At 44.9% G+C, this 16790-nt stretch overlaps 1 protein-coding gene across 1 annotated transcript; it reads left to right on the top strand.

The window, feature by feature from the left end:
- Positions 1–1537: 1537 nt before the first annotated feature.
- On the top strand, positions 1538–11468 carry LOC105278524 (LIRP). Its single transcript, XM_011337675.3, is given in 4 exon segments — positions 1538–2432; positions 2434–2532; positions 8139–8358; positions 10674–11468. Coding segments are annotated over 4 exon segments (588 nt in total). The 5' UTR covers positions 1538–2342; the 3' UTR covers positions 10853–11468.
- The last annotated feature ends 5322 nt before the right edge of the window (positions 11469–16790 follow it).

Genomic DNA, 16790 nt, shown 5'->3' with positions numbered 1-16790 from the left:
AGACGCTGTTTACACTTCGCGGAAGTCTCATGATTCAGTGGAGCGATCGTACACCCCGAAAGCGATGCATGACCGCGGTACTTTAAAACGTACCGGAATAGACGGACGTCTCTGCGCGCTGGACGTCTCGTGATCTTCCGAAGAGAAGACAAGAGAGAGAAAGAGAGAGAAGAGCCTGAGACAGAGAAGGCGAAACCAAGACCAAGCAAGAGTTCATCCGCACGATCCACCAGGCACTGGTACACGTCCGCAGACAACTGTCCAGACGCAATTGGTCTGCTAAAAGAATGCGGGACAAAAGGAACGAGTGTAACCGCAGGCTGTGGTCGCCGGTATTCCTCATGTCACCGCACCTCGAGGTCATTCAATTTGGCGATTATCGTGGCAGACGTCGTCGCGAGAGTCGCGACCTGCTGCTTGGTCGCGTGAGAAATCGCTAAAAGAGAGGAAAAGAATAAGAGAGAAAGAGAGAGAGAGAGTACGCCGCAGTGAGAGAGGAGGTGATGGGGCGGCGGGAGAAATTAATTCGTATCAACGGCGAGTGCAGTCACACCGAATGCGTCTATCAAACCGGCGCCCGGCGGTGTGTAATTTCTCGTCAGTCGCGAATATGCCTTTTTTCTGGGCGATCGTCTGCGCGAATCCTCCTGGTCGATTCCTTGTTGGCTACTTCGGATTTCACCGCTGAAGATCAATGCGGATCGCGATTGCAGTTACGTTCACAGCTGGCAGAGATCTCGATTGCAAGCAATCGAACTCGGCTCGAGCGACGTAGGAGCAAAGTGCGAAATCCTAACGCGACGTTATTCGGCGAACTCAAGAGAATTTTTAATTTTTTTTAAGTTTTAGTATTCCAATAATTGTTCGTGTGATGACGAAATGGCGCGAAATGGTGAAAAGTAAAAGTTAAAGTTCGTGTCGCGTTACTTCTCAGGGATGAGCAGTATGGAAAAGTAGCTTTTCCTTTTTATTCAGGAATAAAAGAGCAAGAGAGCATGAAATTTCCATGCAGAATATATCCACATCGTGCACACGTACGCTCCAACGCTCATCCCGTTCGCGCCTCTTGCGCGACGACGAAGAACAGAACATTAGCCGTACCTTAATCGTGGCTGCTCGATTGAGCAGATTACGACGGCGCCGATCCTTAAGCGGCCGTCGTCGTGTCCACCGATTGAACGATTAAACGAAGATGCGGGACAATTTGCATGCGATTTTCGGCGGGCCGCAGAGACGCGACACGTCGCTCATCTTGGAACTTGGTTCCAAGATTACTTCCCTCACTCGTCGCCCTCCCTCCTCGGACTGTTTACTCTCTTTCTCGCTATCCCCCGACTTCATTTAAATAAGGGACAAAAAGAGAGAGAGAGAGCGCGCAAGAGAGCTAGAGAGAAAGATTACGAGCCGCCACCTTACGCTAGTTCGTCGGCGACCTTCTGTCGAGGCGGAGAAACCGAGGAACCTCTCCAGGGGGACAGGTCTCCGTGACAATTGCGGTCAATCAGGCTGGCATTGTCAGAAACGTGACCGTACGGTTCCCAGTCGGAAGAGAGCTTGAGACGCTCGTCGGCGACGGAGCGGTCAAGACGTTCCTCGAGTCAATCCTCTCGAAGAGCAACGTCGGACCCGCGGACTCTCTCTTTCTCTCTCTCCCTCTTTCTCTCTCTCTCTCTCGCTCGCTCTCTCTCTCTCTCTCTCTCTCTCTCTCTCTCTCATTCGCGATCGTCATCAAGCAATAGTGGCCAATCGTCGATCTTTTACCCGCGGGCTGACAGAGAGACCAACGATTCGACGAGAGCACTCGGAAGAGCGGCGAGATCATCAAATCAAGAATCAATCAGCGATCAGAAGTCCAGGAGACGTCCGATGGTCTCATGAGGAAAAGCAACGTCCGCGCAACTGCACCGAGGAGATTCACGTTGGAGGAGAAACAGAAAAGAAGAGAGCGGACAAGCACGACTGTGATCCGACACCTGAGATCCAAGTGACCAGCTAGAATAATCATCACGCCGACAAATTTGCAAGAAGGAATCACGGTGTTATTCCTAAGAAAAACCGAGAGGAGTCTCGGAGTGTGTCGGAAGTCGCAATCATCACAAGTAGCCGCGGGACCAATCGGAGATCCGGGATCCGTGCTGCCGATCGATCGTGTCGATCCGCTTCTCGGACACAGGTGGAGAAGATAGAACGAAGTGGAAGCTCGCGTGCTCGACGTGCTCGTGGACGGGCATCAATGCATCCCCCCAGACAGTGGGAAGGGTTGATCGTGCCGAGAAGCCAGCATTGCCTCGAGACGGTGGCCCGGTATCGATATCTACGGGGTACTTCATGATCGCTTCCCCATGAGAGAGACCAGCCCCGTCGCCGTAACGATCATCATCATCATCGTCGTCGTCGTCGTCGTCGTCGTCTCACCTGTCGTCACACCCGTGACGTTCAGCGTCGTCCGAGACCGAGTGCCAGACTGTGATACTGCCCCGTGTGATAGAAAGATCGCCTTGTGATCCTCCGTGTTTTACCTCAATGTACTCAGTAAGTCACATTCCGCGGTTGTCCGCACTCTTGTCTAACAATAAGATATCTAGGATATCCTAGTGATGTTCCATTTGTATTCGGTGGTGCCCTCGTATCGTGCCACCTGCTGCGCGAAAATTAGGAACTCACGAGAAAAAAACTCTTCCGCGAGTTTGACACAGAGATTCGCGTTGGCGACGCGCTCGCTCGCGACACTCGGCGAAATTCGATTATCATGAATAACGAATTAATTGCTGGTCCATCATTGTACGAATGAAAATCGCACGATAAAGCAACGCCTCCCGGATATATCTTATTTAAAGAGTCAAAATTCTACAGCGTAGTCTAAAATGTATAAATGTATAAATTAATTTTGATACGTTTCCAATATTTGTCACGATTAAATTTATCATTCTTACACTGAGAAAAAAATGTAATTGATCTTACGAAATGTTTTGTCACGGGCTGCCAACAAAATATATACTTATTTCAACAAGTTATATATTGAATCAAATATATAATTGTTGGATTATAATTCTCATATGTGTGATTACACATCCATATCCATAATCCAAGAACTACATATTTGTTTCAATATATAACTTGTTGAAATAAGTATATATTTTGTTGGCAGCCCGTGACAAAATATTTCGTAAGATCAATTACATTTTTTTCTCAGTGTATTAAATTTATTATATTAAATTTGTGTCGCAACTTGACATTTTATTTTAATTCGGTATCGGCGCGTATATATTTGTCAAAAAACGAGTCAACTTTGTACTCTTTTGCGCGCAGTCTAATAACGAAATATATAAGACATACAATTTCCAGCTCGAGAGAGTAAGGCATTTTTCTGGCAATATATCCGACTCGACGAATTTCGTCGCCTTGCAAGACTCGTTGCTGTGGCTTCTACAAATCGCCGCGAGTTAAAATCAGAAGAATCAGAGTCGCGAAGGGGAAGCAGATTATGCGAATCTCGAATTATTCGAGGACAACGGCTGACACTAATTCCAGCCGTGCCTGACTGCCTCAAGTGCTATGCGAGTCCTCTTCAAATTGTCGCATGCGAGTGCATCGAGCACGCTTGGTACTCGTGCACCGTGCAATTGTATCATTAGAGAGTGCATCTGCCTCTTAGAGCCTCGCTTGTTCAGGCCATTTCTTCAAATTACACATCAACCCGCTGACGCAGCCTCGATCACGCAAAAATTAACCGGCACTTTGCCGTTTGCGCTGAAACAATTTCCGCAATCTTGATTAACGTTCAATCTTTCCGAGTTTCCCTGATTATTGCTCCGAAAGTCTTTCACGTGCCTGCAAACGCGTTTATTTTGTTTTTATTTTGATCGATTCGATCGTTTAAAATTTTTACTACTCGCTCATAAATCTTTCTTTACACGCTTGCGATACGCGTAAATGCAATGCACGAACACGCTTGTTTCTCTTTAATCGCTGTCCGCGCGCAAACAGTTTATAACTATGCACAATGTGCACTCTCGTTACTCGATACGTTCTGCTCAATTGCATGGGATTCCGTATACACGGGATGGCGTGTAATTAATTATACCACTCAGCTCGGCGTCGGGGTGGTGTTTCAGTTTCATAATCCGAGTGCGATCTCTTTGTGTTTTCGTCTCTGATAACGGCGATTACCAAAACCGTGCAATTACTTATTAAAAATAGCAGCACTCGACTCTAATCTCACTCTCTCTTTCGTGAAAAATGTATTTCCAAAATATTCTTATCTTTTATTTAGCGTAATTCAACCATAAACCACGATCGTTATCTCGCTCGATAAATCGCGGCGGATCGATTTCGGTGACTCGTGTACGCCACGGACTAGGTACAAGGTTTTCTCATTCAGGAAACCCCACGCGCGCTACTGGCAAACTCCGACGAGGCTAAATTAAAACGCTTCTTTATCGCTCGTGACTCATACATGATGGAACGCTGGATTCCTCTTGGTTGTTGGTTCTGCATATCGCAACTGCAATTTTTCCTGCCTAAATTTCTCTCTGCCCAAGCTTCTTTCGATCCCTCGTAGTGTTTCGTTCAAGCGAGACGAGCTCCAGGCGCGAGGTAACTCGTCAGTTCGCGAAACACGATCAATTACGTCCGAGTATGATCGCGAGAGCGGCGATTAAGGAGGCAATTAAGCTGGTCAATTAACGGGTGAAGGATCGAATTTCTTTGACGATGACAGTCGCCGGACGAACCATTTCCTGTTTTAACCTTCGCGCAGAGCCAGGCCGAGATCCGCGCGGCTTCGGAGCGGATCCGCGCGCGATCGAGGCGGACCATGAAGATTCGGATTGGAGCCAGGTTCCGGCAGCGTTTCTGTCCAGAGAAAACGGAAAAGTCCCCCTTTTGCTCTGTTCGGCTGGCGTACGGCTGCGCAGCACTCTAATCGGGAAAGTCGATCACCCCTGCGACCGGTTCGCACTCGATCGTGCATAAGTGCACGCACTCTCCCTCGTGGACGCATATAAGTGCGCGCGGCCCGCTTAGTATCTTTCCGAGTGTTATATACACGTGTTTATTACTCTCGTGTCTGCCGGCGCGGTACTCTTCACAGATAATGTCGAGAGAAAAGACGACGACAAAAATAGAAATGCGCCGATCTTCCAAGAAAGAGTAGCCACGGGAGAGGGAAAGAGAGAGAAAGAGAATGGCCCGGGGTGGCGGGACGGGGCGGGACGGGGGCGATTAAGACAACGCTCCGGAACGGAGTCCTCTTTTCAATTTGCGGCACTTTTCGCTATCGTGAAATGCGTCTCTTCTCGGCGAGCTCGGGGCCGGGAGGATCTATGGAGAGAGTAGTTCGGTACACTGTTTACTGATCGCCGCAAACCGAGAGGAGCGAACGGAGAAGCCAATGAACGGCGCACTTGCAGATTTATAATATATTTATAATATCGGCCATCGCCGATCGTTTTCGCGTCTCGCATTAATCGCAAGCGACGCAGGTGCATATTCGTGTCGGATGCATCGCAAATTTCTACGGTTGCTCTCCGTCTGCTTCGTCTCTTTGCGTGCACGTTGCTCCTCTGTGACGGGACCATTGTCGGATCGGATCGGGAAAGTTCCAGACTCTGCGCGAAACGCGATTGCATCGTAAGCAGATTACGAGACACGCCGGGTTTGCCGGCGACTGCCCGCGTTCACGATTTTCCCCGATTAATCGCGCTGAACGTGTGTATTTTCATCTGTCCCGCACTCATGACACGACGTCGGCAACGTGCGATCGCGCTTATCATTTTCGCGGTGTGATATCCTGTGTCTCGTCACGTTCATGTCGGCAACCACACTTATTTACTTTATCCGGTCTCTATTTTCGCCGATCGACGGGGACGCGACTGTCTTCGAACGAATTTTGGACGAGCTGTTCTGGATATGTAAAAAGCACGCGTCTGTGCGAAGTCTTGAGCCTCAAAAACTTGCTAAGCCTTGAAATGTATCACATTAAAGCCGCAAGATGAGAGGTAGAAAATATTCAAGATATTGGGAGAAAAAAATGATGGTCTTTAATCGCCAGAATTCATCTGAGAAAAGTACTGAGAAGAGTCGCAGTCGCGGATGTATATTCCTCGCGTTTGCTTCCTCGAGCTAGTCTCTCAAAGTAGACACTCGAAGCTTCAGGATTACGGAATGTTGTACGCGTGTTTTCAGCAGCACGACTACTAATCGCGCGAGCAAAAGATAAATAGACTCTGATAAGTTGGGCATCAACACGCGGTGTTTCTTTCGGTTTATTGCTCGCTGTTGAACGCTAATTCCCATCGGCATGATGCGCCGGAAATAGAAGTGGTCTGCCCTATATTCGCGTGAGTTGTTTTGAAGGGGCAAGTCAATGTGTGTCTGACGCGGCAATGAGTCTGGCACGCGTCTACCTAATGATATTGCATACGCGAATCGATCGTGCGAACGAGTATCAACCTTGAAATGTCAAAACGCGGTTCCGTCTGCGGAAACTTGAGCCGAGACGCGGACTGACGTAGTCGCGAGAAAAAGAGAGAAAGAGAGAGATATTGAGCGCAATATCGCACAATAATAACGTAAAACACGTGGTACGAATTAATATTGTATCAGAAAGAAATGTTGCATCCGACGATTGCGTGAGGCGTACAAAATAATCGTGCGCGAAATTACGTGTTCTACACGCACGATCGCGTATCAAGGCCACTGGCCTTATTTCCATCGTCGTTGATAACGCGCGCCGATAATCGGCGTGATGTGTCTCGCAAAACAAGCTAACATTGTTCTAAGTCGGCGCGATCGTTATTAGAACCGCTGCGGAAGAGCATGACGCCGACCTGTCCCAAACAATCAGTATGGTACCCCATAAAATCCTGTATACCGTAAAAACCTGTCGATTTCTCTGTAACGATCTCCTCCCGTTCTGCATCTTGATATTTTCATAATCCAAAAAGATCATAATTTAAAATTTTGCGAACGTAATCGAGAGCTGCATCAGAGCATCATCCGGAACGCTTCGTCGAGACCGCTCGAGCAAGTCTGAAAGGGGTGTCGCACGATGATACCTGCAATAATGTCTCGTAGGATTCCCAAGGATGGTCCGGTCAGGATCGCGGGGGTGTAGTGCAACGTACGTTGGCGCGAATGTGTGAACAAAGGTCGCTCCCTTAGACAAAGCACGGAGAGGAGCGTTCTTCTCGTTCTCTTGTCGGAGACTCCTGTCGCGACTCGAGTCGCGCTGATTGCACGACACGCGTAGGATAAAATGAGAGAGAAATAACGCGGCCTTTCCTCCGCGCGCGCGAGATTTATATTTAAGTGAAAGATATCTAAAAATAGATGCACCCTGCGCGACCGCCGACTCGAATGCCCCGGCGCCGTGACGGTTACACCACACATATTCAATTAATATCCAGCACGTAAACAGAGAGAGAGAACAGAAAGAAAGAGATATCCAGCATCATCGAGCTTTTCCTCGAGCGGTGATCTATCTGTCTGTCTGTCTATCTGGACCCCAAGTGGTGCGTTACTCAAGTGCGCGCCACCTAAGCTGGACAATTAGAAAAGAAGCATCTTCTTCGCGCGGATATCTCGTCCAATAAAGTCGAATAAAGTCCAGACGTTAGATACCGCCGGTATAATGGGGCATTATTTTAGTAAACAGAGAAGAGTTCGCCCGGCCCGTCCCAGATAATTTCATTTTTACACTTCGCTCGCGAAGGCTGTGCTCGCGATGACACTGATAGATCGCCGCTCTCGCGATTCCCGCTGTTGCGAAGCGCGTCTCTCGTGATCGTCTTCCCTTTCCCCTCCGAAAGATCGTTCTTGAAAGAAAGATCTAAACAATCTGTGCCCAAATCCGACGTGAAGCTCACGGTTCGCCGACCATTAACTACGTTAATGGCAAGACCGATTCTTTTTGGACCGATCTCGCCGTCTTCTGCTTGTCAGATAATTCAGAAGCGGGATTACGAGTCTTCGGGATTCGATCTCCCGGGCTCGAAACTTGAGGATGGTGCTCCTAGAATTAGAGTAAATGGAGATTAGACTGATGAGAGGATTGAGCTAACGAGCGAGCGAAGATGAATCAAGTCTCGCGTGGTCACGAAGGAGGCGATTAAACTTGATGGAACTTGTGCTTTTAGATGTTCGCGAATCGATTGAACGTGGTCGTGACCCTGGTATTCGCCATCGCGTTTCTTGTGGCGGAATCGGGGAACGCACAGGTGGACGGCTTCCCCCAATTCAACACGAAACGGAGCTCCATCAGCGCGCCGCAGAGATATTGCGGCAAGAAGCTGTCCAACGCGCTGCAGATAGTCTGTGATGGCGTGTACAACTCGATGTTCAAAAAGAGTGGTCAAGGTGAGTACACTTTTATATATACAGCAAATGTAGTCAGTGAGAAACACGCTTTTATCGTTCACGTTTTCGATACGCGACACGAGTACGGGTAGATAGAGTGCGGCAGATTACAGCAGATGTGTCAGAAATGGATCGTTAATGAGCAAACGGTAAATTTATCATTATTTCCGTGACTGTCTTGGGCAACACGTTGTTGCCGAAATGTGCGATGGCGCGCGATACTATCGACTTTCAACCGTCGCGTCGTGCGATTATGCCTTAAACGACTGTTTCGTTACCTCGTAACTGAAGATAGTGAGAAGATATCTTCTAAGTAAGCACGAAGTACTGACACATCTACTTTGAAAATTTGAAGGTAAAGAGATGAACCTGTGTTTTAACAAACATGGAAGTAATAGATAAAAGCGAAAGCTCGATCTTGTGTTACGACGGCCTGGCGCTCGTGCACGCACGTAATAACGTGGGCAATAACGACTATATTCAGGAAATTAATAATAGCTAGTCAACGGATAATATTCAGGAAAATTTCTCAGCCTTCTCGGTGCGATTTGCCTTTATAATGCGACGGCTCGGCATTAATATTAATGCCGCTCGCATTCCTCTTCTCTCTCGATTAACGTCACCCACGACGTGCTGACGATTTCGTAGTCAGAAAATTATCGGTACTCGGCCAGCAAGCAGAGATACAAATTACCGGAAATCCGCAGGACCAAATTATTTAACGAACATTCATCGGATACGCTGATTTTGCGATATCAAACGTCTGCAATTAAGAGTCTGCTAAAAATCGTAACGTTAAACTCGCGCGACTGCAGACACGTCTGAAACAAAGACACACAAAAACGAGATCTAATTCGTGCATCCCGATTTGGACCTATAATATGATATAATTGGCTCAATGCAAAGAACGAGGTCAGTCTGTAATTCATGCCGTTCGCTTTAAATACGAGACGCGCGTATTTAAAGCGAATGATGCACAGACGACGACGATGATAGGCTTCCTCAATCGGGCGAGGATTTTTTGTATCGGATATCCGCCGCGATTTTAATAGATCCTTCTCGCGCTGTTCTCCACGAGAGAGAGGCGATTAAGCGCGTGATCAATCTGTGCTCGCAATTAATCGAGTAATCGCCACTTAGTCGTCGATGAATAATGCATGCGAGCTCGGCGTTGCGTTATTGCCGAGCGGAATCACGAGCGTTCTCCGGTGATTGTCGAGTAACTTTAAACACGCCAATAACACGGGGGTGAGGATTGCATTTTTCAGTTTGCCACCCTCGCTTGCGCGACGCACGGGCACACGCAGGAGCGGAATCCATCTAGGAAATTTGCGCAAACCTCCCGCGGACACGTAAAACGGCTTATCGACGAGCTTAATCAGTCAAATAGATCCGTGTAATCTGACACCTGGGATCTAGATGCGCGCGTGCGATTTATTGATGATCGTGGAAAGCGCGCGATCGCGCATCGAATTCTGCTTATTTGCGTTATTCGCGGATAATGACGACACGTGCGACGACACACAAGTAGATTAGCCCGCTTTTCTCTCTTTCTCTCTTCAGAACCGTCCAAAATTCATCAATGATTGCCATCAGCCGCGAAATTAGGCATCCAACCAATCCAACGTACGCCGATCCTAAATTCACGAATTGATCGTACACAATACTGTTTTTCCCACAATTCTGTTTATGACCAGTTTTAATCATTTATTTCACAGAATTTTGATAAATATAGCCAAAAATTGAAAAAAACAGCGAGAAAGATCTCAAAGTTTTCCTAGATCAAGACAAGCGATCGAAGTATCGCATCAAATTAATGTCCAATTAAAATCTACATGTGTGATAACCCAGCATGTTCAGGACGATTTTTGTCATTCATACTTCTTACTGATGACTTAATTTTTTTATTTTATTTTATTCTTTGTTTATATTGTAAGATTCATAAGTATCAAAGCTAAGAGATGGCGCTAACTGAGCGGCTTGATAACCGGTGCCAATAACCGATAGCGGAAAGAATGCTAATTAGGGCCAAGGTAACAACCCTGCGTGACGACGTGCGATCCGAAGGACCGACTCTCTCTCCTCGTGAAGTGCGATAGATTGGTCGGATCGAGCTATTGTACGGGAGTCTTGGAACAGTATTAGAATAAAGTACCAGTGACTATTCTTTGTAACACACAGTGTTTAATTTGCAATCCTTCGCTCCTTAGCGCTTACCTTTCCACGCGCGCCCTCGGAAAAACAGACATCCTGATAAACTAGTAATCTTACAATATGCTACTTTGTATGTTACATGTTCTCTTGTTTCGTTACAGAGATGGAACTGGCCGATTATCCATTCCCTTACGAGTCGTTCCCGTTCGTACCCCCGGAGAGGGCGAACGGCATGCTGGACCGCACATCCGCACGTTTCCGGAGATCGCGGGGTATCCACGAGGAGTGCTGTGTCAACGCGTGCACAATAAGCGAACTGTCCAGCTACTGCGGTCCCTAAACGCGCGCGTTTCGGAAACCAGAAACCCCTTCGACTTCCGCTTTACCGCTCAATCACCATGCAACCGAAATAATCCCGTATAATACCGTCACCGAATACACCCACGCGCAAACACATACATACACACAGCGGACACACACATACATATATACGATCAGCAGACCACGTACATTGGACACCCACATCGAGGAACTCACCGGTAACTGCATCGTCGCTGCAGACTGACTCGTGATAATTATGTATACATTTACGAAGGAGCTGACTGATTGTGATTGCGTACGTTCTTGTTCTGGATTCCTCGTAGAAGACAAGGGAGCAGCGGAAGGAGGGGAAAACGGGGAGCCGCAGCCCTGTAAGACAAAAAATATCAGGCACGAAATCAGAATCGTTTGGTCCTGTTTAAATTAACGACACTTGCCTCGGAAAGTAGATTAATCGTTTTTTTATTTCTATGACTGAGAATGCTTGGACGCGCTTGTAAACCCTAGGCAGGGTCCGTCCAACCTCTGTTCGGTTTTTACGTCTTAATATGATCATGTCGGATGCACTTTCGACAATTCTTCCTTCGCCTACTCTGCCTTGTCTACAAAATAAAAAAAAAAAGAAAAATGCGAAACGTTGTCGATAAAACATTTCAGGTGACAATTCTCGAAATCGCGCCGATGTATCACGCGTGTGCGAAGCGAGCGTTGTAATCAATTCAAATAATTTCGGCCCGAATTGCTGACGCTTTGATAACGATACGTCGAACATCGGCCGTCGTGTCGAACGTCACTCTGTTTCGGTGAAACGTAGTTTTTTCAGCATGGACAGTAATCCCGGAGGCCGAGGTCAGATTTGTATTAAAAAACGAAACAAAAGAACGCCGCATTAATAATTTCACGAGGAGACACCAGATTGCAGTGAGATTAAGGGGGGAGCCTGCTTTAGAACGCTGAAAATAAGGTATATTTTACGAATTGTTTTTGGAGAAACTATACAGCGGATCATTATAAAACTTTTATGCATTTATTAGTACATGTTTAAAGATAAAAAAATTATTTTTTTATTTGAATATATCGCTTGTAGAGGTCGTCCTGGAGAAATCTTAGTGCAGCCGCGTCGCCGGCATTGCAAATTGGTGAGCATTCTCCTGCCTCCAAATTTCGTCTAAACTGAAAAATTGAAATATGTTCTCGTTATTTATGAATTCCCATCGTCGATGAACCAAAGAGAGAAGAAAAAAGTTGAAAAGTGCCAAAATGGTGGAGCTTAGAACACAAAAGTACGATTTTTAGGCAAAGTTTTTGAACTTTTTCATGCAAAAATAATTGTTTAACTTAATGTTTTTATGAATATTAAAGGTTCATCGACGATGGGAATTCATAAATAACGAGAAAATATTTCAATTTTTCAGTTTGGATGAAATTTGGAGGCAGGAGAATACTCACCAATTTACAATGCCGGCTGCACTAAGATGCCTCCAGGACGACCTCTACAGGCGATATATTCAAATAAAAAAATAATTGTTTTTATCTTTAAACATGTACTAATAAATGCATCAAAGTTTTATAATGATCCGCTGTATAGTTTCTCCAAAAAAAATTCGTAAAATTATACCTTATTTTCAACGTTCTAAAGCAGGCTCCCCCCTTAAAGGGCCCACGCCGCTTGAGACCGCGTCGCGATATTTATCACACTTTTCACCACCGAAGGAGACAAAACCGGGGTGTCCTCCACGCTCGCGGACCAGCCTGCTAAAATCAGAGAAACAAGATCGAGAAGGGAAAAAGCCAACGCAGGGAAGAAAAACCGATCGCGATCTGGCGTGTGCGATCACGTACATAATTACAACGAGCGTCGTTTGCCGTTCCACGACATACATGAAAAATGGAGTGCGCGCGTGTCGGCGATGTCACGCGACTTCATGCCTGCCTCGTCCGACGATATCGATCTCGGATATTTGCCTCTCTTATTTTTTTTAATATCCCCCCCCCCCTTTTGCCAATCAGACAGCCGATCGAGTGACGTCCCTTGTATCGCGCGCTCCGATTCTTCGATCGGAGTGATGCACGAATATCTGACTCGTTTCCTTTCTCTTTAGTCTCACTCACGTTTGCGCTGCAGCTCGATCGCTTCGCACGCGCGTACATCGTTCGGCAAGAACCTTCTGGCTGATGATTCGAGCAGGAAAAATTGTCGCAATGATCAGCTCTCACTCTCGCATGGTGATTCTCGGCGACGAAGCGCGGAAGGAACTCGATAGCCGATAGTCTCTTGTGTAATTGTATCCCACTTCGTTTTGACACAGAGACTCAAAACCCGTTCGACGATCGCGAGCGAGAATATTCGCGAGCAAGACAGACTGCTGTTGACCATCTTTTTTCTCTCTTTTTCCATCAATGCGGAGGCGCGAGTTCGTTCGTTCGCGATCGTCGTTGCGGATGGATCTCGAGTATGCTAGGACACTGTATACCGTAGCTTGCGTTACTTTTAATCTGTGCCAGAGGCTGTGACGAATTTCAAGGGGCATCCACGACTGTACTACATATGGTGATATTATTCTTATTCGTAGAAAAAATGTGTATCCCCCACGATCATCCCCCGAAGATAGGACCGAGATGTAGCGGCGCGCTCGCGCAGGACGATCAGCTCGCGCGTCGCATCATGTAACATCGATGTAACATCGGAATGCCTTGCATCGAGTCGTGTGGATTCCGTGAAGAGATCCAAGAAATCCATGCGAGGCAGTCCGATGGAATCAATTTGACGCGGACCACCTCGTCGCGATTCGCGAGGAAGGTTCAGCAATAGTAAGATAAAATTTCGAAAGAGCGAGTGTTTCCCTTCTACCGTCGCGTTTGCACGACAAGAATAGTATCCTTTAAATGTTCCCCGATTTCGAAGAAGTAAAACAATAAAAGAATCGTTTTGTCATTCGGTTTTCTCTCGGTTCTGAAATTGATCGTGATCATCTGACGGATTTACGAATCGCCGAAGCTTCCCTACGTGAACTACACAGATCTCATTTTCGCGCGTTCCTCGTCTGTTCGTCGCCGACCTCTCATCGAGCAGCGCGACCAGTCGCGATCGTATGAGCAATGCCAGCAAATCATCGATTATCGATCGTAAACGTTAATTATTGTAACAGCATATATCAGAGCCACAAAGATTACTAATAAAATATTACGTTCCATTGCCGCGCTATTGAGCGGCACGTCGTTTTTCTGTATCCAACGAGAAACGAGCGTCGCTGCCGAGCTTGCTTGAGCGCGTCTCTTTCGCGCGTGTTCCACTTTCGCACCCCTGTTTCCAACCCCCGGCCGCCTCTCCGTTTCGTTTCGGCGATCTCTCTCGCGCGATGTGATTGTAATATAGCGTGGAAACGAGCAGGGGCCCGAGACAGCGACGATGAGACTGCGAAATCGGACGTGTCAACGGGACGGGGATCTAAACATCACGTCGAGAAACAAATATCGAGAAGACCGATGTGTCTGGCAGAAACCAATGAGGGTGGATAGGAGAGAAGGCCACCCGGACACATTTTGATTGATGAGCGATCAAATATGCGGAGCGAAAACGCAACTATCCGTTTGTGATACCCGTGCGCGGTCTGTGTATATCTATCGATAGATCACGCGATATTTTCACGTTTCGTATTTCGCGTCTCTGAAAAGTCGCTCGGTCCTTCGATGCGGAGACGCGGTGGTCCCTCCCTTTTGCTGCGGCTGCAAAGAAAGACGGCAAACGGCAACCCGAACGCTTCGGCGAGAGAGGAGCGGCGATATACTACTTCGTAGGACACAGGCGATGTGTGATTTGTATATTGAGATGTACTTGAACTTAACGATTAATAATGAAAATTTGTTCCCAAGAAAAAATCGTTTTCTTCGCTTATCGAGACATCCGCAGACTACTCTGCTCCGGCTACTTCCTGCTTCCGTTTAATCGACTATTTTTATATTCTGAAAACGTCAATTTCGCCGACAAAAATTGCTTTATTTTGCTTAGACATAAATGAGTGTTATGTAAATTATATTTTTATGTAATTGAATACTTTGCTGAATTTTGTTCCTTGTAGAAATCTTTTTATTTCATTTTTAATCAAAATTCAATAATCTTGGGATATAATATTGGTGTAATTGTGTGCGTGGATAAAGATTAAAAAAATTAAATGTAATTTATAAATGGGTCTCCATTTAATACGACTCCGACAGTAAAATAAAATGCAGTAAATTAATTTCGTTTAAGAGAATCTTCTTGAGCACGTTTGGTAATCTTTTCTTGTAAAATGTGCAACCACGGTGTAACCACGTGTCCCTTCGCACATCTGGGAGCACAAGGACGATTAATCTCAATGATCCCAATTCTTCTCAGCGTTACGCTTCTACACGTTGACATGAACGTTCACGTCCTATTAATAATATCACTATTAATTTCCTCTGACAGATGATTCACACGGTTAGTTGCTTAATGTTACTAATGGTGCGTATATTGATCGCACACGTTTAACGCAACCTTCATGTCAGCTGATATAATGTACTCTACTACCTCCACGAGGACATCCCGAGCATCAATCTTTCAATCAAATTCAAGATGATTTATTTTTAAAATATCGCGTCGGCTAACTATCAAAAATTGCATATAAAAGCATAGAAAATGCGAAGCATCGTTAATTATCGCACACTACGTTATATCGAAGATTTCCTTTCTCCTTGTGGTCGGCAGCCCGATAAAAATTGCTTTAAATAGCAAAATGATTAATAGATACATTTATCTGAAATCGTTTATCTCCTTAACTTTCGTCTGTTGCTTGAAGGTCGGATCAGATAATTTCACAAGGTTAAAGAACAAGAGAGTTATCGTGTTAGACACAACTTGCGTGACAAAATGGTATACGTGTCTATTTTTCTAGTCAACATATTTAATGCTGCCAATCAATCACGCACTATCGCAATCAGATATTAAAGAAAATTCTATCTCTTTTTCTCTCTTCCGTCTTCTTTCCACAGATATTCATTTCACGTATAAAATATGGATATTAATGTACACTTGTCGTGTGCACAAAAGTTGCATCAAGTGTTTCAATCCCCACGGGGAGTATCAACTTTTACGCAAAACAATCGCATCTGAGTTGCATGTATAATAAATGCTAGCAATTATTTAAAACACAATTTCTGTAATATTTAAAAAATATTTCAAGAACGCGCTTTTCGATCGTCATATTTTTCTCAAACTAAAACTATTTCAAACAATGCGTGACTTCAGTGACGCAAATCTGATAGTCATCTCATAAATTAATTATTTTTAATTAATTATTTCACAGATAGATACATATATAATAGATAGATAAATACACAGTAAAAAATAAAATGTTAATTTTAATATTTTTTGCATGTCCCAGAAAGTCCACTCTAAATTTTAAGTTAAAGTAACTCATTCGTCATATGTTACTTCTTGACAAACTAGAAATGTTAAGTAATTAACACAATACTTTACATTTATTTTTGTTATTGTAACTTTAAGTGTGATGTAAAAATAACATACAAAGTAATTGAAAACTACATGGAAGAGAAGTTACAATAACTCATCAGAAAAGTTGATAGAACATTTTCGTTCGTACAATATGAACATTTACTTTTTATGTTATATTAACACATGATAGTAATTATTTCAACTTAAATTATTTTTGATAGAAACATTTAATTTTAGTAAATTTGATTATTTTATATGTCAAAATTCATGATTATTTGAAGATTTACTTTAACTTCTTTTAGAATGTTAAACTGACTTTGTGACATGTTGATTGTTTAAAATTATTGTGTTAAAAGCATTTCAAATAATATTCCATTTCTAAGAGACATACACAAAATGTTAAGTTATGAAGTTAACATTAATGTAACATATAAAATTGTTATAAAAATAATAACATATCAGTTGTATGTTAATTTTACATTGA

The sequence above is a fragment of the Ooceraea biroi genome, chromosome 1, assembly GCF_003672135.1.
Source record: "Ooceraea biroi isolate clonal line C1 chromosome 1, Obir_v5.4, whole genome shotgun sequence".
NCBI classification, from domain to species: domain Eukaryota; kingdom Metazoa; phylum Arthropoda; class Insecta; order Hymenoptera; family Formicidae; genus Ooceraea; species Ooceraea biroi.
Note: the sequence above shows the minus strand (reverse complement) of the source record. Positions and strands in the feature narration are given on the sequence as shown.